The sequence below is a fragment of the Labrus bergylta genome, chromosome 18, assembly GCF_963930695.1.
Source record: "Labrus bergylta chromosome 18, fLabBer1.1, whole genome shotgun sequence".
Lineage (NCBI taxonomy): Eukaryota > Metazoa > Chordata > Actinopteri > Labriformes > Labridae > Labrus > Labrus bergylta.
Window position 1 is genome coordinate 8120385 of NC_089212.1, and position 22109 is coordinate 8142493.

The following is a 22109-nucleotide window of genomic DNA, read 5'->3' on the forward strand; positions in this document are numbered from 1 at the left end:
TGATAAAAACAGAAGTTGTATTAAGCATTGTGTCTGTAAACCTTTCTGTGTTCTAACCTCTCTCCATTTTTCAAAAGCTTCTCCAATATTGATCCTAGTTTGAGCACGTTTCTGCTCGTGGAGCTTATTAGAAACATGCAGAGGCTTTTTAGGTCAGGAACAATCACTTCTATCTGAACCACTTCTCTTGCCCACTTCCATCGCTGCAACACCTGTTGACCTGATAACTGCTCTCAAACCGAGGGGCGTCCAAAACGGATGTGTGGAGGTGCCTTAAAACTGCATACCTTGTCTGGTCCAAACAAATCCAGAGCATTCAGGACCAGAATCTAAAGTTAGAAGGAGGACATACTGGCTGCTGCATTGTTGTCAGAGAAGTCAGCACTTCAACATAGCATATTTCTTTAATGTCTGATCATATAGTAAGGTCACTTTATCATTTCACTCACTACACATCTCACTGATTGGACCTTTAATGTACCCCTTAGTGTCTTGAACCTATTTAAGGCCCCCCTTTGAGCATCAGTTTCACCTTTTTGCTTCCGTTTAAAGAAACGTTTTGGGCCTTTTTCAGCCTTTTCTTTCTTTGCTTTGTACACAAAGCTAATCCAGTTTGTTTGAGTGTACCACACCATGGTGCGGGTATAAAATAAAATGGTGACTGTTCCTATTAAATGGGACTCGAACTTCTTTTCCTCGGAGGAAAGTTGTTAGTTCTTTAACCAATCGGACGACAGATAACAACGTCACGTGCAGACTGTCACTCTGTGTCCCACATGCCAGATAACCAAGCAGCTGCTTTAAACTCAGATGAATCCAGATGAATCCAGATGAAAATCCGCTTCATGTTTTAGTGGAAAAAAGAGCATATTTCTTGGTCTTCATATTAACCTTTGTGTCGTTGAATGTCACTTTTTTACAGCAGCTTTTATAGAGTCACAGTCGTCGTTCTCTGACATGCAGAATTTTTGTTCCGGCTTCAATCTGGCTTCATTTCTCTTCCCATGCCCCCCCACGCTGTCGGCTGCGGTTATTTGGCACAGAGCGAGTATCACTCAGTTGTTTTGTTGTTGTTTAGAGCCTCCTCCTTCAACATAATACACACCTCCTGTTTGGAATAAATTTATCTGCACCCTCACACACAAACACACACCAGGCTTGTCCTCTTGATCCTGTCTGCTCTACTCTGCATCCCCATCTCCTGTTTAGACAACCGGGCGAGCCGCAAATATGCTAAACTGAAGAGAGCGAGAAAAAGGGGAGATGAAAGACAGAGGAGGAAGTGTGTGAGGCAGAGGCGTGTGTGTGTGTGTGTGTGTGAGAGAGAGAGAGAGAGAGAGTTAGAGAATCCCATTTCATTGTAATAGTGTTTAATATTTATTGGAAAAATGTAAAGAAAATGTAAAGGAAGTGCTTTTCAGCGAGCGGGCGGGATTAGCATAAATAGTTTGGGGCTTGGACGTGTTTGGTTCCTGCCGCAGAGGGGTAAGGCTGTCCCCCCCGTTCTCAGTGACACACACACACACACACACACACACACACACACACACACACACACACACACACACACACACACACACACACACACACACACACACACACATGCATATGTTTGCAGACACATCTCCTTCCACTCGTGCACACGCCTGCATGAGTAAACATGCAAACACACACACACTCGCTGACCTTTGCGTGTGGGAGCTCATCAGCATATAGTGATTTATAATAGGCTCTGCCAATCCTTGTGTTTCTTTCTCCCTCACATTTTTGCATCCATTAGACGGGAGCGGAGAGCGAGGGATATTGGCTGTTGTCATTTATTTGACGCCCTGTTACTGCTGATCAAGGATCTGTGTGCTGAATTAGACTTTATGCTAATAAACTGTTATGAACGACCTGAATTTAGCCGCACTGAACTGTGGAGAATTGGAAACATCAAGTTGTTTTTTCAGCTTTTAAAGGCTAGTTCAGGGTTTTTGCAACTTCAACCTGATTGTTTTAGTTTTGATCGTCAGTCAAGTTTGCTCCTGAAATCAAAGACTAACTCCAGTTTTTAAAACCTCATTTGACCTATTTTTTTAATACACATTTTAGGGTCTAAAGAACGAGAACTTGTCATTAAACTGTACGAGCTGCAGTCTACATTTTTGAGTTTGTAATCCATCCTCTGTCAGCTCCTCGTGGTGATGCTCTTCACATTGGGATAATCATTTCAAAGTTGAACTCTGTCTTTTAGACTGCTTCAGCCTGCAGCAGGTAAACCGGCTGTAACGTCTGCAACACAATCCTTGATGGATCAAAGTATGTCCACTCAAAGCTGTTTGTTTTTGTACCTGACAGGCTCAGGTTGTTTTTCTAAGTGTGTGACATCATTACAGAAAGGATCCCTGCAGAGAGAGACCTTTAAGTTTAAAGATGATTTAATAAAACCGTTAACAGCTGTTCCATCCCTCTCTACAAACACTCCAGAGTCCACTGACACAATCAGCAGATAGCAGAAGTTCCTGGTCTTCCACTCCTCCATCAGTTTGTTAAATTTTGTTATTTCTGGACTCTTTGATAAATAAAACAAACCATCTGAGTTGGATTGCAAATATGAAAAGTTTTCAATGTTTAGTAAAGTAAAGACGTTGAGGTAGGTCTGTTCTCTGCCGCTTCAAGCTGCGAGTTAGTAAAAGAGGTGTTACAGAGGAGAGACAGGATCAGCTGAGCCAGCGGGGGAGTGCAGCGCTGTGTGTGTGTGTGAGTGTGTGTGTGTGTGTGTGTGACTCCCGCTGTGATGTTTTTCAATTTGAACATACAACGATGTAACAAGCTTAGTTACAACACTTTTGAAAGTCTGAAACGAGCTTCTGATTCTGGAGGTTTCTTTATACACCATCTGTTTGTCAGACATCTTCAATTATTTTATTAATGATGCCACCATGTTTACAAAACACCACTTAACTACTTAACAGATGAACCTTTAGCCTCTAGCTCCTCCTATTTTTGACAGGATCCAATCATTCTGTTTGAGGTTGAGAAGGTATTTAATGTGGAAAAATGTAAAAACACACATCAGTGCCATCAGGGATTAGTGCAGAGCAATGACAGCAACAGCCAATAGAAGACATTTGGAGTTGACTTATGGGAGTTATAATATTTCCTGCCTTTATTCAACCTGTTTTCACTCTTCTCTCTTCTCTCATGTGTCACCCCACAGTCTCTGTGCTCGGAGGTGCAAACCCGGCGTCGAGGAGTCTCCTCTGTTCTGAAACTCTGTCAGAAGCTGCTGCAGCAGAGCCAGGTGGGTAAAAAAAAAAAACACATCACAAGTTCAACCACAAAACCAAAGACTTTCAACTCCGCTTAAGCGTTGCCAACAATGACTTTTGCGCTCAGCTGAACGTCAGCCTTTCAACTCTGAGCATTTGACCCTCCTTCTTAATCCAAAAGGGAACTTGCAATTTCACAAATGTAAAATGTGATGCTTGTTGACGTTGAATCAGTAATTTAGCTCTTGGGAAACCCTTCAAAATCTGCGACAAATCCCTGAGAATCAGCTTAACCTTGAGAGGAATTATTCTGCTTAAATTGTACAGCCTGAAAACATTTAAATGAATTTAATTTAATCATGTGATTAGCATGATAATGGCTTTTATAATTCTGACAATGCTGTCTCTACAATCCCCCACCTCTGGGACAGTCGGGCCCCATGGCGGAGGTGGGCCCAGAGGCGGAGCAGCACCGGGAGGCCCTGCAGCTGCTGTCGATCAACCTGGAGAGGAGGTGGGAGGCGATCGTGATGCAGGCGCTGCAGTGGCAGAACAGACTGAAGAGGGAGCTGGGAGAGCAGCAGGTTAGAGCGCTCTGACATTTACACTCTCCATCCTTCACTCCACCCTGCAGGCAGTCAGCTGACGCGCTGTCACACTCAGTGAGCATGTCAGGGTTTGATTCGATGCTAAGATGCAGCGTGAAAGACAGATGGTGCTGTGATTGAAGCTTAGCTGTGGAACAACCTTTACAAGTGAGACAGAGTGATAATGTTTGTGAAATCAGCAGCGACTGTACAACAAAGCACAAACTTCAGTATGCGCTCAAGTCACATAACATATCCAACACACAGTTATACCTACACTTTTAACAGTCAACACGTGGTTAATGTTCTGAAACGGCTGCAAGGTGGTGAGGACTAGACAAAAAAAAAAAGGGTAGGTAAGGGTTTGGAAACAAGTTTGTGGAATCTGTTCAAAAACATGCTATAATTAACTTTAGCTAGTTAAAGTTGTTTTCTACTATCCAACAACAATTATCTGACTTAATCACATTTTCAGAATATCTTTCAGTCTGTTGATTTAGGCGCCCCCTTGTGGACGAAGTATGTCACGTGAAGTCCCCTTTAAAGCTTTGGTTGTCCAGGTTTAGTGATCCTCTAAGAAACATGCAGCAGTCAGTTTGTCCTCCTTCTAACTTTAGATTCTGCTCCTGAATGCTCTGGATTTGTTTGGATCAGAGAAGGTAGGCGGTTTTAAGGCACCCCCAACACGGCCGTTTTGGACGCCCTCAGTTTACCAGATATGAGACCAGTTATCAGGTCAAATCAACAGGTGTTGCAGCGATGGAAGCGGGCAAGAGAAGTGGTTCAGATAGAAGTGATTGCACCCGACCTAAAAAGCCTCTGCATGTTTCTAATAAGCTCCATGAGCAGAAACGTGCTCAAACTAGGATCAATATTGGAGATGCTTTTGAAAAATGGAGAGAGGTTAGAACACAGAAAGGTTTACAGACCGATGCAGAGCTGGATAAACACTGAAGCTTCAGAGTCCACCACATGGCAACCTGTGTGAGCATCCACTCTAGAGAGGAGGGGGCGGGGGGAGACAGCTCTCTACAATGTTTAGAATATGGACTGCAGTACCCATTTTAAACACTAGGTGTCAGAGTTACATATTGCTCCTTTAAAGTCTGTAAAGTGACCATGTTAATCCGATCCAATCCTGTTTTTCAGGGATTAAAAATAGCTGGATTATGTAAAATATTGTTTTACCAAATCCAGACTAACCGGGCCCTGGTATGCTGTTTTTGTTTTATTGCATTTCCAGGGGGGCTGGATTGGCTGCCATTAACTATTCTGACACTTTAACTCCATCAGAGCGAAACTCTCCGTCTCTGTTTAGACTTTTTAAGCCTTCAGAGGCCGAAGCTGCACATGTCGACTACACTCTGCATGAAGCAGCCAGTAGATACAAACTGGTCTGTTAGTCCTCCAGTGTGATCAGTGTCACAGAATCTGAAATGTTTTCTCTGCCACCTCCTCCGCGAACAAAAGGAAGTGGGCAAATGAGATTTTAACACTTTGACAGTTTGCATATCAGTACACAACCACGCGTGTCTGCCGCCACGTCGGCGCGTCGCCTAAAGGTTCGTCTTATTAGAAATCATCGTCTCAGACCAAACCGACTCGCTGATCAGTGATGGTTTAACGCTGCAGGATGACAGCTCAGCACATGTGCAGACTGCTTGGCGGGTGTGAAGCACCGAGCATTGTGGGTATTAAGAGGAATATTGTTCAGGAGGGTGCCGTCCAGAGACAATCCGCCCGGGCCAAACGAGGCACACTGGATAGAGAGAGAGAGAGAGAGCTGAGTGCTTTCTGAGAGCTGCAGCGGGATGGAGCCTTTATGGATTTCTAATAGTGATGAATATTGTTTTATACAGACTGAAGGAGAGATGCATTTGAATATAAGCTGGAGCTTTTTCAGAGACTCACACAAACAGTAACACTTAGGTTAGCATAAAAAGCTGTTAAGACACACACACACACACACACACACACACACACACACACACACAACCACTGACTCTGACGTGAATACATATATTGTGCTGAATAAAAGCATGCACATAGAAATAAAGTGTGCTGTGTGCTTTTGATAGCTCACAGTCACACTCCGTGGCAATTTATTGATTGTGCACAATTAATTGATGGATAGTGATGTGTTAAGAGCTCAGAAAGAGAGGTGAGGGGAGGGGGTGAGAGAGGGGGAGGGGAGGGGTTTGAGAGGAAGGAGAAAGGTATATACTAAGTACCTGGCTGTATTAAACAGAACAGAGGAGGATTAAATATGGAACTCGTGTCCCACCCACACAACATTCAATCTAGGCCACTCCTCCTGGGCTCATCGCCCACAGAAGCTCTCACTCCCTGCAGGACGTAGTGTGTACGTTTACTGCTTGTACCTACTGAAAGCTAACGCACGTTAGCACAAGCTAACAGCTGCTGTTTGTCACCTGCCTGTCCAACAGAAAGCAGACCAACTCCACGTCCACGGGTAAAAGACAACACAAGGTTCACCCTCGTTTTAGAACGAGCTTTATCCGCTTGTCGTTTCTCCTCACTGTGATTATATTTTCTCTTCTTTACTGCTACATCCACGTCCGTCATATCCGCCGATTTAATTTGCGTCCAATCCCTGAGTTGTATCCACTCCTAAACTCACCTGCTGCACTGTCATTTGGCTGGAGGAAACACACCAGCTCCACGTGCAGAAACGTCCTGAGTCAACCAGAACAAACCAGAACAGTAAAATCCAGTCAGAGGACAGGGTCTCTGCAGAGTAGCAGAGAGAATCACTCCCATGATTTCCCGCCAGCCTCAACGTCATCTTTGGTTGTTGCTTTGATTGAGAGCCCCCTGGAGGCGGAATCTATGTACTGTGCCTTTAAATAAAAAGTCATAGCAAAAGTGATCTCAAGACCCTTTTACAACAAAGAGCAGGTCTAGACTTTTTTGCTCGATTATAACAAGAGGCCCAACATGAATCAACCAAGAGCACAGTGACTCCACACTATGCTGATGACACCGTTGTTTATTTGTCATGTTATTGTTTTGTTGTTACATCTCTTAGCTGAGAATAGAGATGAAGATGTTTTTAATTAAACTGAATCAAAGAGCATCTAACATCGTTGGAGGCGACGAGGAATTAATAATCTGAAGGCTCATTTATTAACGAGACTGTGTGGGAATCAACACCTGATTCTGCTGTACATGTGCTGGGACTCTCCCTCCCCCCCTCTCTCTCTCTCTTGTCCATTTATACACACACATATACACACACACACACACACACACACACACACACACACACACACACACACGTTGTAGAGAAGGAGAAGACAAATAACAGAGGCCGGACACTTTGACCTCGCTGCCTGGCTGGAGAGTAATTTCACTTCTGCTGGAGATGGGAGAGGAATAAAGAGAGAGAGTGGGAGTAGGGGAGAGGGGGGGGGGTGTGCAGTGTAGAGAGAAGAGGGGGAACCAGAGAGGCATAGATCTGGGTGGTTTAGCTTATAAATGAACACTTCTGCTCAGTGATAAAACGATTGTCCTCTCCTGGTCCCTCAGTGTGTGTGTGTGTGTGTGTGTGTGTGTGTGTGTGTGTGTGTGTGTGTGTGTGTGTGTGTGTGTGTGTGTGTGTGTGTGTGTGTGTGTGTGTGTGTGTGTGTGTCTGTGTGTAAATGAGTCTGGTTGCTTGGGTGCAAACAGCTTCTCGTGTTTTGGTTTAGCGGTCTCTGGTTTATGTTTATTTATTTATTCATGTATTAAAGAGACTTGGTTTTTTTTCTTGTTGGGACCTGGTACTGATCCTAGCTAACAGGTCATCAAACTAGGACCTGGGTTAGGTCATAGTGAACCTTCTTCTGACCCTGGAGAGAAACTTAGATGTAGTCGTATCAGTCTGTAAGCGGTTTAAGGCAGACCTGCAGCAGTCTCACCTCGTATCTTCATTTGGAGGTCGTGTAATTCAGAGCCTGTGAATTTGTCTCGGAGGTGATGATACTGTCGACATTTTGTCACTCCTTGTTCAGAGATTACGTGTACAGCTGTTCGGAAAGCAAATGAAGGATCCTGCTTTATCTTTTATTGGATGTAAATGAGTCTAAATGAAAGCTGCGGGGTGTTGTGAGGATGAGGTTTCACTCTCTTTACCTGTTAGCAGAATGTAATATATGGAAATTATATTTTAGAACACTTTCCTCACGATTATAAAATATATTTCAGAGCAGAGTTATGAGCAACATATGGAGGATTTCATTCACCGATTGCAATTACATTCAAAGCGGCCTGTCTGCTGCTCCACTCTGCATGGAGAGGTGATTTATCTGCGCGCTTCTATTCATTTTGAATCAGAGCGGTGACGCCGGGCTCCCTCAGCTCTTTGACAACTGGTACAGCGGAGAGCCGGCAGAGAGCGGAGCAGCAGCAGCAGCTCCTCGAGGAGCGCGGGCACATGAATAATCACCCAGACGCTGCTAGATAGCTCTGCTCTCCTTGGGCCTTCCAGCAGATGCTATGCTAACAAATGGGAGCAGTCAAACCAGAGCTAATGGGAAAAAGTTTTTCAGCTTTAGCCCCCCCCTCAAAAAAAAAAAAAACAACAACAACACAGCACAGGTCCCTCACATGAACACACACACACATACACTGCCACCAGGTGTGATTAAGGCAGTAAACATCAGACTCTAAAAATGTTCACCGTTCACCAGTTTACTAAGGCTGCAAACATGTCTGGATTATTTTGTTTTCCATAAACATCAACTCTTCCATCAAACGTAGGGTGAGGTAAGGAGCAGATCTTTTCCCGATCCCTCGATCTCAACCTTTACATCGGGTTCACGTTGAACATAAATATTAAAGCTTGACAAGAGACGTTCTAACGTTTGTATGCAGTCGTCTAATTTATGTTTCAGGAAGGTTTTACATTTCCAGTTGCTGCGGACACGATGTGATGCAAACCTCAGCGTCGTCGTGTTTTATTGAAGCTCCAGGATTTTTAGAAGTAGACATCATAACCGTGTGACCACCAATATATTGTCACTTATAATATGTTTGAACTAAATCCTGCACAAACTCATCATCTCCAGCGTCAGCTCGTGGAACATCTGGACACACAGTTTACGGAGGAATACCCCCGGCATGTAGCTGGACTCTGGCGGGGAAATGATCACCGCTGTTTGACTGCTACATCTGTCTCCTCTGCCAGCTCGCCAGCTCGGCCTCTCTGGCCGTTGACCAGCAACACTTTCGAGTTTCTCCTGTGTTTGTGAAGCAGCTGAAGCCGCCACACACCCGAAGACTCCTCCTCCCTCCTCCGTGTTCGGCCATGAAAAGATCCACAACTCAGCTCTTAACTGTTAAGAAATTACAGAAATGAGACAAATTACAGATATAAATTATACACAAGGTTTCCGTGGGTCATCAAATACTCGATTTGATTGGATTAGTCTGATTGATAGCCTCTCCCCCTCAGCTCTGAATGTGTTTTTGAATGCACTGGCAAAACCCAGTTCAGTCATTACCCCCATCTCCCTTATCAGCACAAGGGGAATAAACACAAATCTAATAGAAATTCATTACGCAGAGCCGTATCCACACGCTCTCACACACACACACATCCAACTAGTTTATTAGATTAATAGGCTATGAATGGCTAATACGAATTACCCCCCCTCTCTTGTTAACGAGACGCGGAGCAATTTGTATAATTATGTCTGTGGAAGGGAAGAATTCCTGTGTCTAAGCATATTTTTAGACAGCCGAGCTTTCTGAAGGCTTTTGATTACGTATTTACTTTGGGGTTTTCAGCTCCGTGCTCTTTCTCTCAGAAGTCGTTTTTGAATAATTCATCGCTTTGTTCCAGAGCGGAATAATTTGTGTTGAGATTTATGAGCAATTGCTTTTGGGGTGGGCTGATTTTTTTTTAACTCTTTTCTTTTTTTAAATGATCACAGAACGTGTTTTTGTCAGAGTCGAGTTGTCAGTGTGTCTCTTTTTCAAAACGGCGGTCGGAGTGGAGGCAGCGCTCTCGGAGAAGAGAGAGAGAGAGAGCGAGAGAGAGGACGGCCGATTTTAAACACGTCTTTTTTAAAGAGTTTGGTGCCAAAGTGACACACGCAACATCGAGGAAAACATGGTCTACGCTCCCGCTGTGTTTGACAGCACAAAACAAAACATTCTGTGCACTTTAAATGATAATAGAGCGCCGCACTTTTAAAAAAAAAACACACACGCTTGTAAATTTCTACTGAATGCGAGTCGCCAGTCGGACACCAGTTGGCTTTCTCATGAGGGGAAAAAGAAGGTTCAGGTTACTTTCTTTGTACCTTTGGGTACATTTGGTTGCAGGGAGAGTCACTTAATAAAACATACAAAGTGCAAATGCACGGTACATGCAAGAAAGTCATCAAGCTGAATGAGTAAATTAAGGCGGGAAGTAATGAGACAGATTGCTCCACAGCACGAGGACGATGACACTGCTTAGAGGAGGGGTCTCCAACCTTTCTTCATCTGAGAGCTACTTTGAAAAAATGAAAGTGGCCAAGAGCTACTTGCATCAAATGGCTTGCCTTTATTTACATAGCACACATCAGCTGAATTAATCTACTGTATGCAATAAACCAATGCTTATCAATAATCTTAAATTCACATCAAGGTCCAAGAAAGAAACATGAATATTTTACACTTCTGATTGTGCCACATAGTAAGCTATGTTGCTGAAAATTCACATCAATGTACAAGAAAATATTACTACTTTACACTTCTTTTTATGGGCCAAATATATGACTAGTGGGAAGAGGTGCATTTACTGTCGTCAGATTAGTTTTTTGTTTTTAACACAGTCAGTCAACCTTTAAGCGAGCAATTTAGAACCTTTCCCCTGAGCTACTTGTTGGAGACCCCTGCCTTAGAGGATTCTTTCCAGCACTTACTGATAGAACAATTCAATCTAGTCCAAACACAACCGAATGCATCCTATCACAGAGTACAAGACTCGGGGTGTCTTGTGGGGTCGAGTCACAGTCGTGTATATTTGTTTCCAGCTTCTCACACAGTCCATACAATATCACATTTTATGTATTGTTTGCATTTAGCGATGAGCCTTAATCCACATTGTATTGATGGATAAATCTCTCTTTTCTTTGCCGCACAAGTGACTCAGTTTATTCAGCATTTCACAAAGAAGATGTAGAAAGAGAGAGGGGAGCGGTTTGACATGCAGCAGGATTAAAACCTCACACGTCCCTGGGTTCATGGTTTGTGCTTTAGCAGCTGAGCCGGCGGGATTCCTCTTCATCCTTCCTGAACAATTTCAAACATGTTTTTTTTGTTTCTCACTCTGTCTATCTGTCCCCTCTGCAGGTTCATGGGAACTTTCTGGAACCGGGTCTCGTCGATCTCCGTCAGATCAGCCCAGGTCCAGTGGGTCCAGTGGCGCCTGCGCCGGAGGACTCCTGGGAATGGGACGACACCGATATGACAATCACAGAATCAGAGGCACACGGAGAGGAAGAACCCGACCTGACGCAGAACCTCCCCACAGAAGAACATCTGCCTTCAAACAGCAGGATGTCCAACAGGGTTCAGCCGGACAGGGACCAGTATCCTGAGACGACGTCCAGTACAAGAGGTGGATTTTCAGTAGAGGTCCAGCCCAATGTGACGTCACAAACTCTTCCTCCTAACAATAATAACATCTACCAAGTGTACAGCCTCCATAATGTGGAATTATACACACAGCCGCTGTTTCCGCACAGTTCCTCTTCACTCTACAAAACCAAATCAGGGAAACGGAAACAGCATCTCCTGCTGAAGAGTCTGAGTAAGGACTCCTCTTTCTCCTCCATCGAGTCCCTCCCAGACCTCCTGGGAGGTTTGATGTCAGATACTCAAGGAGGGGACAGAATCAGATACCGGGACGGGGAGAATGAGCGAGAGGGGGGCAGAGGAAGTGGTCAGTCAGTGAGCAGTCGAAGGTCAGAGAGCGAGAGCGGGATTGTTAGTGACACAGGAGACATTGAGACAACATCAACTAACTCTGAAATCCAGGGCGAGGAGGAGGATCAGGAAGAGGAGGAAAAGGAGCAGAGAAAGAAAAAGACTGTTGGTGAGAATGATTTGGGTTTGCACAAACACAGTGTTCCCGGGTACAGCCAGAGAACTAAGACGAGGTATTACATGAAGGAGAATGAATGGAAGAAGGATGAATTGAAAGGTGAAAGCAGGAGAAACAGAGATGAGGAGAAAAGGAGGAGGCCCAAGAGGGGCGGAGGGGAGGCAGTAGAGATCCTAATCAATGGGCGTGTAATCCTGACTCCCGCTGACTCTGACTCTGATTTTGAAGTAGGAGGACTGGAAGTAGACCCCTCAAAGACCTCTATGTCTCACAGTCAAATCACAGAATTCAACTTTGACAAGTTTAACCGTTTGGACTCTCCTCCTGCTCTTAGCCAGCGGGCTTCCAGTCCAGTATTGTCTCAGGGATCCTCTCTTGAGTCCCTTCTAGCGCTGGGCGTTGAGTTATTTCCCTCTAAAGATCCATTACATCGCAGCGCATCTCTGGAGAGCTGCCTGGCCGTGTGTCGTAGCAATGAAGGGGAGTCTGGAGGTAGCCTGGCAAGCCTCGCGGAGCTGGACCTGTTACAGAGCAGAGACGTGGATCAAGGTGAACCAGAAAGGGAGAGAAACAATGAAAGTCCACGAGGAGAAACTTCCTCTGGAGAGCTGAGCCGGAGAACTCTGGACCTCCTGAAACGCCTGGAGAACATTCAGAGTCCACTTGCCACCAAGATGACACGCAGTGTTTCTGACATGACGCTCCGATGCAGCTCCCCACAGCGGAGCAGACTCCCCGCCTCGCCGTCTCTCGGTGGTCAGCACGCCCCCCTTTCTGGAATATCCGGTTGCTCGCAGAAAGGACCACCATCCCTGATCAACGAGAGTTCAGCAACGGCATCTCTGACGGAGCTGAGTAGCACCGAGGACTCGTCTGTGGGCTCTGAAGATTTTGCTTTACTTGGAAATCAACGCAACCCCTTCCTAGCTCCCGCCGCGATGGCCAATGCAAACTCAAAGTCTCCCCGGAAACACGGCCAAGGAAACAGCCATGGGGGGCAGGGGATGGATGAAGCAGATGCAGCGAGTTTGAGCCTGGTGGTGAACGTGTCTTGCACCTCAGCATGCACAGACGAAGACGAGGACGACTGTGACCTCCTGTCCTCATCCACACTGACGCTCACTGAGGAGGAACTGGGTGTCAGGGACGGAGAGGACGAAGAGGAGGACAGGTTGAGCTGTGCCTCCTCTGGGGACGAGGACGTGGATGATGAAGAGGAGATGGAGGGGTCTTACATTCTGGGGCTCGAGTATATGAAGAGAGAGCTTCAGAGTTGGATGAGATCTCCTAAAAACTCCCCTTCCTCCTTCTCTAAGACGGAGGCAGGCCTGTGGGATGAGCTGCAGTGTGGAACTAACCCATCTTCCTCCTTCACGTCCACCTCTCAGAACAACGAGCCGCACAGTTTTCAAAGTCGCTCGGTCTCAAAGTCAGTAGAAAACAACAGCGGCTCAAGCGGCAACAAAAAAGCAAACAGAGTGAAGGTAGAAAAGGAAGAAGAAGAAAATCGGAGAAACGCAACAAGAAGCTACATCAGCCAGTTTGTGGACGACGTGGAGAACGGAAATGTGGACCAGAGCTGTTTGAAAGGGAAAGACGAGGACGATGAGCTCCTCCGAGAAGAGTCGAGCGTGTTCACAAAGAAAGGAGAGTTTCTGAGAGAGTCGTACCTGTCCGCTAAAACGGGAGAGTCAGTCCAGGATGTCAATGAGTTGATCGCAAACATCGACTCAAATTTAACACAGCAGCTTCCTTCGTCGCCATCCATCGAGCTCCTCCCCTTCCAATCCAAACGGACTTCCTGTTTAGTGGGACAGCTGAGAGGGGAGCTGCCCTGCCACAGCTCCTCTGTCCCCTCGCCCCCCTCCCTCTCCCCCCTGGAGGACTGCAGACCCCACGATGACTTGCACTGCAGCAGGCAGGCGGCTGCTGGACGGAAGGCCATCACCATCCAGGAAAAATTCAAGTTCTCGTCTTTAGTTACAGAGCAGACGAGGCAGGGGGTCAGAGACAAAAAATCGTCCCTGCCTCCTAAAAAACGACACAGCGCTCACTCCTCCTGCTGCAACCAACCCCCCTCCCCCTCCAACATCAGACAGCGCAGTGCAGAGGAGGGCAAGACGGAGAACGTGCATGACTTTGTGCGGGACATAATCGACATGACCTCACTGGCGCTGAAGAGCAAAGGGAATCAGAATGAAGACCAGAACCATGACCAAACCAGCAGGTCCATCCCAGACCATGCTCCTGCATCACTAGCACAGATCAGAGACAAGGTACAGAAACACAGCTCAATCTCCAACTACTAAAATATAAATAAAACAATCAGCCTGTTGAGGATTTAGTCTCAAAAAAAGACGTGCAAATTAAACTACTGCCCGATGCAAAGCCCCTTTAAAACAAGAAAATCAGGCTCACATTTGGCTGCAGATAAAGTATGCATCGTATTCTTAAATATTTTTGGAGACGCTAATCTGAAGTCCTCTGTGACCTCGTATCTTCTGTACATTTTAGAGGACAAATGTACGGAAAAAAATATCAGCTAATTTGTTCACTGAGTTGGAGTAATTGAATAAATCGCATCAAAGATCACAACTTTTAGGATGTCGTTTCTTCACTATCCTTTGCGAGTGAAGTAATCTAAAAGCTAATGAGTTTCATGTCTCAAAAAAGAAAAAAGAAATCAGGCAGAAAAATGTTTTTAAAAGTGGAAAATATTAATTCAGAAGCATTCAGTGTTTTAATGAAGAAAAAGTTGATTTGAGATGGAGTCACAATTTGGTATCACAAGTTCTGCTTAAAGGAAGAATGGGCGACTTTTTGATCCAGTAGGTGTCGCCCTTGATCTCCAGCATGAAACCGAAACAAACTTTTGTTTGGCCACTCCTCCTCCATACTGAAGCCTCCACTCTCCTCCAGAGACACACCTCCAACCCCTCTTCACTTCCAGTAATGAAATTGGAAAGCACAATAATCAGACAAAATCGTCCTTCTCTCGAGCTGCATTGTTGTTAGCTTGCTAATGTTAGCGCTCTTTAGTTAGCTCATAGCTTCACATTGCATGTAAATTGACACAAAATTATCTAAAAACTCTTACTTGACATCAAAACAAACAGTGAGTATATTCTTCTTCTTCTCTCTAGTTCTTGACTAAAACAGCTTTTATACTCAAGGGGAGGAGCCGGCCGTCCCGTTCATGTAAACACGACTCTGACAACAACACAGCCAGCGGGACTCGAGCTTCTCACTCATTGTAGACAGTCATGACTCAGAGACACATTTACACAGGATAGACATGACGTCTGATATATTCATGTGGAACAAGTCGCACATTCTGCCTTTAAAAACACTTAAGGTGTATAACATCTGAATGTAAATAACAGATCTCCAAAATAAAAGACCAAGCTCCAGTGCTAAAATAAATTAATGTTGCCGCGTAAGTCGAAATGCCGTGCAACATTAATGAAATTTGAAACGTGGTGCAGAAGTCACGCAGTCAAAAGTGATCATAAATAAACTGTATAATCGTTCTAAAGCTTCTTCAGTAGGTTTTATAAACTCATTTTTCTGTTGACCAACAAACCATGAAGGTCACACATTTGCCTGAGGGGGTTTAAAAATAGTTCAATTCATTCAACAAAAAGCCAAACTTTACAAACTTCCTCCCTCCTCTCCCTGCAGGTCATCGAGCACTCCCACCGGCCCCTCCACCTGCGGAAAGGAGACTTCTACTCCTACCTGTCTCTCTCCTCCCATGACAGCGACTGTGGCGAGGTCAGTCAGTGCTCCGAGGACAAAAGCTCCTCGCCGCTGCCTTACAGCATCCCCACTTACATCAGCCCGACTCAAGGCCTCCACAGCCCGAGCCCCGAGCTGTTTACGAGCACCAACCAGCACGTAACAGCCCCGTCCTCCAAACACTCCCTCCTCTCCAACAACAACTTCTGTGCGCTTGATTTGAAGTCTTCCGAGTGCCAAACTAACACGGCTGCTAACGGTAGCCACACTCAAGAGTCCACTAGCCCCAATCCGTCCCTGCCCACCAGCCCTGACATCCGGGATGAGGAGATGCTGTTTGCAGCGTGTACGGAGGAGGTTTACCTGGGTCCTCCTCTCTGCTACAGCATGGTGCTCACCAAGCAACCACGACAGACCCCTGGCTATGAACTCAACAGCCTAGCTTACTTGCCTTGTTCACAATCAAATGATAGACTTCAAAATGAATCTCAAGAGGACCCTAGTATCAGACCAGGTGATAGTCTGAGCTATCTGTCTCCCTCAAAGGAGTCTGTGATGGATAGAAACCAGGATCACCTGTATTTCCAGGCATCCAGCCGCACAGAGAAAGAACAGAGCTCCGTCTCGCCTATCTTTGAGCCTTCTTTCAGCTCATCCTCCTCCTCCCCGCCCTCAAACGGCGTCCGCGCCTCCCTCCAGAGGCCTGGCTGCAAACCAGAAGATGACGTCCCTCCCGCTCCTCCTCTCCTGTCCTCTGGCGCTCAGGAAGAGAAGCGAGGTGAGGACCCGTACCTCCTCTGTGATGTCGCTGGAGGAGAAGTCGCGGCCGCTGTGAGTGTCAGCGCGCCGCAGGAGGAGAGGAGTCGTAATGAGGGGCCTCCTTATCTTAATCCCCGGGCGCGTGTCGCCCCGATAGACTCCTCCGCAGCTGAATGTTTGGCAGATACTAAAACGCTTGAATCCAATATGGGCGCCGTAATGACCAAGATAAGTGTCTGCAGCTCTGCTACAAATCCCTCAAAAGAGTCAGCCGCCACCGCCACGCGTATTAATCCCAAAATTAACTGCTCGGCGATGAGAGAGGCAGATAGGGAGGAGGGGGAGAGGAGAGGAGAGGGGGATGCTCAGAGGGTGAAGCAGGAGGAGAAAGGGAGGAGACGACGGAGCGGCTCGCAGCAGGAAGCAAAGACAGCGGTGCCGAAGCAGGTTAGTGTTCCACGTATTAGCCTGATCTGCTATCTCAGGACATTATACGGGGCCTTGATACCGCACTTCACCTCTCTACTCCAGGTATTAGACCGAGCCGAGCCCCTCACTGGGTGTGAATGTAATGAGGCCGGTGTGCATTCCTCTCATTTCCATTTCTGAGGCCAGACGCACGTTAGAGGTGTTGATATGTGTAGTCTCCCCCTCTCCTCCTCCCTCGTCTCTTCCTCCTCCTTACCCTCTATCTCTTCATTTTCATCCTCTCGTCTTTCGTACACTTCCCCTTTATCGTCTCACCTTCATTGTCCTCCTATAAACTTTCCTCTCCCTCTTTCCCTACTTCTTCTCAGAATTGTGTTTCACATCTTCTCCACCTTTTCTTGATCACCTCCTCCACATCTTTCCTCCTCTCTCCCTGCCCTCTTCTACTTGTCTTTCTGAAGTGTTCACCTCCTCCCGTCCTCTTATCTGACTCCTCTCCTGCTAGTATCTTTTCCTGCCTTTGCATTTTTACTTCCTTTTCCACTTTCCCTCCCCCTTCGATCCTCTCTTCTTCCTCCTCCCTCCCTCCCTCCCTCCTCCCTCCCTCTCCTCCCTCAGGTGTTAATGCAAGGAGGGATTTGCAGACTTCTCAGTTTTTTAGTTAAAAGGTTAAGGTCCACAGAACAACATCAGCATAATTACTATCAGTCAGATTTCATTAGGATTCATCAGCTAAGAGCTTTTCCCCGTCCCGCAGTGATCGTTCAATTCATTTCATCGCTGAATTAGCGTGTTTGTGCTCTTTTTTTAAGTTTCCTATTTCCTTATGCAAATGACTTTGGCTCTTTTTTTTTCTTACCATCTCTGCAACCTTGCTGCCTCCTCTGTTTATCAACTTTCCCTCTCCTTAAGAGGAACGCGGCTCGGCTGAAGAGCTTGTTTCATTTCTGATCTCGAGCACAGACGCCTGTACTCGTTTCTCACGCGCTGCATGTTAATGTGGGACAAATCATTTGTACAATTTGAAATGCAATAAATAAGAGTTTTACTGCACCGTAAAACACAATCACATCAATTTATCTGCAGCTTTTTTTTATCAAAATAATTATTCCTGCTTTCCAAACTATCTAATGGGTTGTGCAACAGTTTCCCCAAGGTCATGAACACAGGCTGAGAGTCTCAGCGAGAGGCTAACGGCCATAAAGTGCAGCGCTGATGAACAGTTTGATGAGTAACGGGCTGGACGATGATTTGAACGAGGGATGCTCCCTGTGAATATGCAAAAAAAAACAATGAATGCAGCTCTATTCCTAAACTATTGCTGTTGTTCTTCATCCTTAATAATGCTCAGTGACTGATCACTTTAAAGGTCACATATTCTCTTCCTCTTCTTCAGTGTAAATAAGTCTCAGAGCTCCTCAAAACATGTCTGTGAAGTTTCTTGTTCTAAATCCACTCTGATCCTGTATTTGATCATGCCTATACACCCCTCTATTTCAGCCCTGCTCAGAACAGGCTGTTTCTGTGTCTGTACCTTTAAATGTAAATGAGCTGTGTCTGACCACGCCCCCTCTCTGGAAGGGCTTGGGTGTCTCAGGCTTTCTCGCTCCATGTCCTATTGTTTACGGTGAGAAGGCAGACTCAGAGGACAGAACAAACACCTAGCTGTGGGAGTGTCACCCACCTGGGGGAGGGGTTACTGCCCTTTCTGATGTCATGAAGGGAAAACCTCCAAACGGCCTGTTTGAGCACACATTTTCTGAAAAGTGGAGCAGGCAAAAGACAGAGAGGATGAGCACTTTCCTCATCATTGGGGGTTTTGTAGACAGACCAGAGACACATATTAGAGTTAGAACAACATGGGGAAGTGGATTTTATATGTGTGACCTTTAACAGTTGTCACTTTTAAAATTCTGATATTTTTTGGTATCATATTTCTTTTCTTGAGGAAGATTTAGAGATAATAGTGAAGTCATGAATCCCTTACAATTCTTTTTCAAATCCAGCTGAACTCCAGCTTTCCATCCGCATGTATCATAGTTTCCTCATTAGCCAATAAATCCATTAAAAGGCGTCAAACAAAAGGAAGACAGAGAATGCAGAGCTGAGGGTTGAATGCACGTCTGCGTGTTTGTGTGCATGTCAGTGTAACTTGGTGTGCATGTGTGTGTCGGTGTTTGTGGATCTGCAGCGCTGCTAGATGTATGGAGCGGGATAACAGCTACACGAGTCTTTACAAAGCCATTAGTTGTGAACCAATTAAGAGAGCGGCTGGAGAGGGAGAATTGTTTTCGGCCTGATGCTCGTTGTTTTAATTTGCAACTTTTCATCAGTTTGGGCTCAAAGAGAAGAACAAGCCGATTAGAAAACAAAGACAAACAAGGTTTCAGGCCGATAATGCCATTTTGATTTATTTTTCTCTCTCTCTTTTGTTTGTCTCTCTTTCTCCATCCATCGCTTTTTTTCTGAGAAGAATAAAGTGGAACATTGTTTTTGCAATTTCAGCTCCATTATTTCTTTGCCTTTTTGTGATTCGACAATTTCTCTCTTGTTTTCTTTTCTCCTCTGCAAGCCTTTCTTGTGATCTCTAAATGTATCTCCCTCTCTATCCCTTTTCCTTTTTCCTACATCTATTTTCACTCTCTCTCTCTCTCTCTCTCTCTCTCTCTCTCTCTCTCTCTCTCAGGTGAGCTCTCAGTCAGCCGTCCACAACACCACCAGGACATCAGCGGGGCGGAGCCAAGCCTCAGCGAGACCGCCCACCACAAGGGCAGGGACTGTCAGAGTGAGTCAACTCACACATGCAGCTCAAATAGTCAAAGCTGAATATTCAACAACTCTCAGTAGTCAAAACAGAAAACAAGTTTTTAGTGACCTAAGATCTCAGCAGGTTGAAAAAGATAGAGCCAAATCTGACGAGGGACCAAAAGATGTCCTGTCAGCTTTAGTCTGAGATCGACCGAGGAAACGGTAGACCAGCAACTCCTGTGTTGTGTCGGCTGAAATGACTGTTTTTGTTCATGTCTTTAAAGAACATTTTATCTGTTTATCTAAAAAGTGTTTATCTGTGTAGAGATCACCAGAATTGTTGTAGTTTCAGCATGAGGAAAACACTGGTGTAGATATGTTCTTAAAGGAGCAGTATGTAACTCTGACACCTAGTGGTTAAAATGGGTACTGCAGTTCAGATTCTAAACATTGCAGAGAGCTGTCTCCCCCCTCCTCTCTAGAGTCCATGCTCACACAGGTTGCCATGTGGTGGACACTGAAGCTTCAGTGTTTATCCAGCTCTGCATCGGTCTGTAAACCTTTCTGTGTTCTAACCTCTCTCCATTTTTCAAAAGCATCTCCAATATTGATCCTAGTTTGAGCACGTTTCTGCTCGTGGAGCTTATTAGAAACATGCAGAGGCTTTTTAGGTCGGGTAGAAAAAATGAGCTGCGGTAAAAAGTTGTGGCTACGAGGCTGCACAGAAACAGTGAATTTATTTATTTGATCATCTTTTTTCAATTTTAAAATCAACACAAACAAAACAAAGGCCATCACCGACTCAATATGTGCGTGTGTGCGTGTGTGTGCGTGTGTGTGTGTGTGTGTGATGTGGCCGCCCTATGGGTGCCTCCAGGGCTAAGCAAAACCTACTGCCCCTATACTCCAAACACAGAGACGCACACACACACACACACACACACACACACACAAACACACACCCCCGAGGGCAGGGCAGAAGAGTCCAGGTAGAAGCTCTGACAGCCCAACAGCTGCAGGTTAGACAGACATGTTGTTCATACACACACACACACACACACACACACGCACACACACACACACACACACACACACACACACACCAGAGGACAAACCTGCATACACAATAGCAATAATGAAATGAAAGTACAGAATCAAGCTCACTGAACACACACACGCATGTAAACCTACGACAAAGTAACACACACACACACACACACACACAAATCATATCAGTGATGCATACAGCTGGTCCTGACCCCCATGGCGTGCCCCAGCCTAGCCCACCTGTTCACACACGCACGCACACAGCAGTCTTGCACACACACACACACACACACACACACACACACACACACACACACACACACACACACACACTCACTGTACACACAGACACGGTGCAATTAAAGCAATCGTGGATGCGGCTCATGATGTGCTCTGTGACCCAGACAGCAGAGGGTCTGCAGCAAAACACACAGGAGAGAGAGAGTGTGCGTGTGTGCGTGTGTGTGTGTGTGTGTGTGCGTGCGTGTGCGTGTGTGTTTTTGTGTGTGTGCGTGTGTGTGTGTGTGTGTGTGTGTGCTCAGGTTTCATCACAGACTCATGTTTGGACAGTTTCAAAGCAAAGTGGAACAAAAAGCACAGAGTATTTGTTTCCCTTAGGAGGATGGGTCTGTATAAAGAGATGACTTTATATCGAGCTGAGGTTGAATGAATATGAAACATTTTGTGTTCAAATAAATAATGTGAATCGTGTTGTAGTCAAGACCACACTAGCCGAGACCAAGACGTACATGAGACCAGAGTGCTCCGAGACCAAGACGAGACATTTAAGGTTCTAGACCGAGTCAAGACCAAGACCAAGGCAGGGCCAGACCGAGACCATAAATATCTCTGTAAAAACATCATCTTGTGATTAGGGGGCGTGTCCCTCACTTAGAAAGTAACACCAGGAAGGTTGCGTCTGTAACCAAGGGATAAAAATCAAACTACAACTACTAATTGAAGTTATTTGTTCTTTTAGAAAGAGGTGTTTTCCTTCTAATCACAGAAATGATGTGGAGAAATAGCCAATTAGTAGTGGTCTTGACCGGTCCGGAGTCCGCCCAGTCTGAGACCTAGACAAGAATTTATTTTAGACTTATTTAGCTCTTTCTCATCTTTGAGTGTTTTAATATCTGAACGTTAAACCTTTAGGACAGAGTGAACAGGGATTTCTTTTTATCAGCATCCCACTGTGACATCACAAGGAGAGCAAATTTGAAACGGAGCACTAGTCTCTGTGTTGTAAGACTTATGCAGACCACAAACAAAGGACTGGATGGGTTTATTTCACAATTTGTGGGTCTATAGAAACTCAGGTTACCCAAATATATGTTCAACAACACTGTAGAAGTGTTTTTTTAGAACATGTCCCCTTTAAAGATAAAGTCGAGCTGAACAGGCTGAGTGGAGGCTTGAGTGACTGAGTGGTTCTCCTTCTATGGTTCTGTA

At 45.5% G+C, this 22109-nt stretch overlaps 1 protein-coding gene across 1 annotated transcript in view; it reads left to right on the top strand.

Annotated features, from left to right (window-relative positions):
• akap6 (A kinase (PRKA) anchor protein 6) overlaps positions 1–22109 on the top strand; it is a 158122-nt gene that overhangs the window by 131881 nt on the left and 4132 nt on the right. The window contains exons 18-22 of the mRNA XM_020652723.2: positions 3203–3286; positions 3686–3838; positions 11186–14215; positions 15621–16883; positions 19552–19650. Coding sequence (XP_020508379.2) covers positions 3203–3286; positions 3686–3838; positions 11186–14215; positions 15621–16883; positions 19552–19650 — 4629 coding nt within the window. The remainder of the gene's footprint in view (positions 1–3202; positions 3287–3685; positions 3839–11185; positions 14216–15620; positions 16884–19551; positions 19651–22109) is intronic.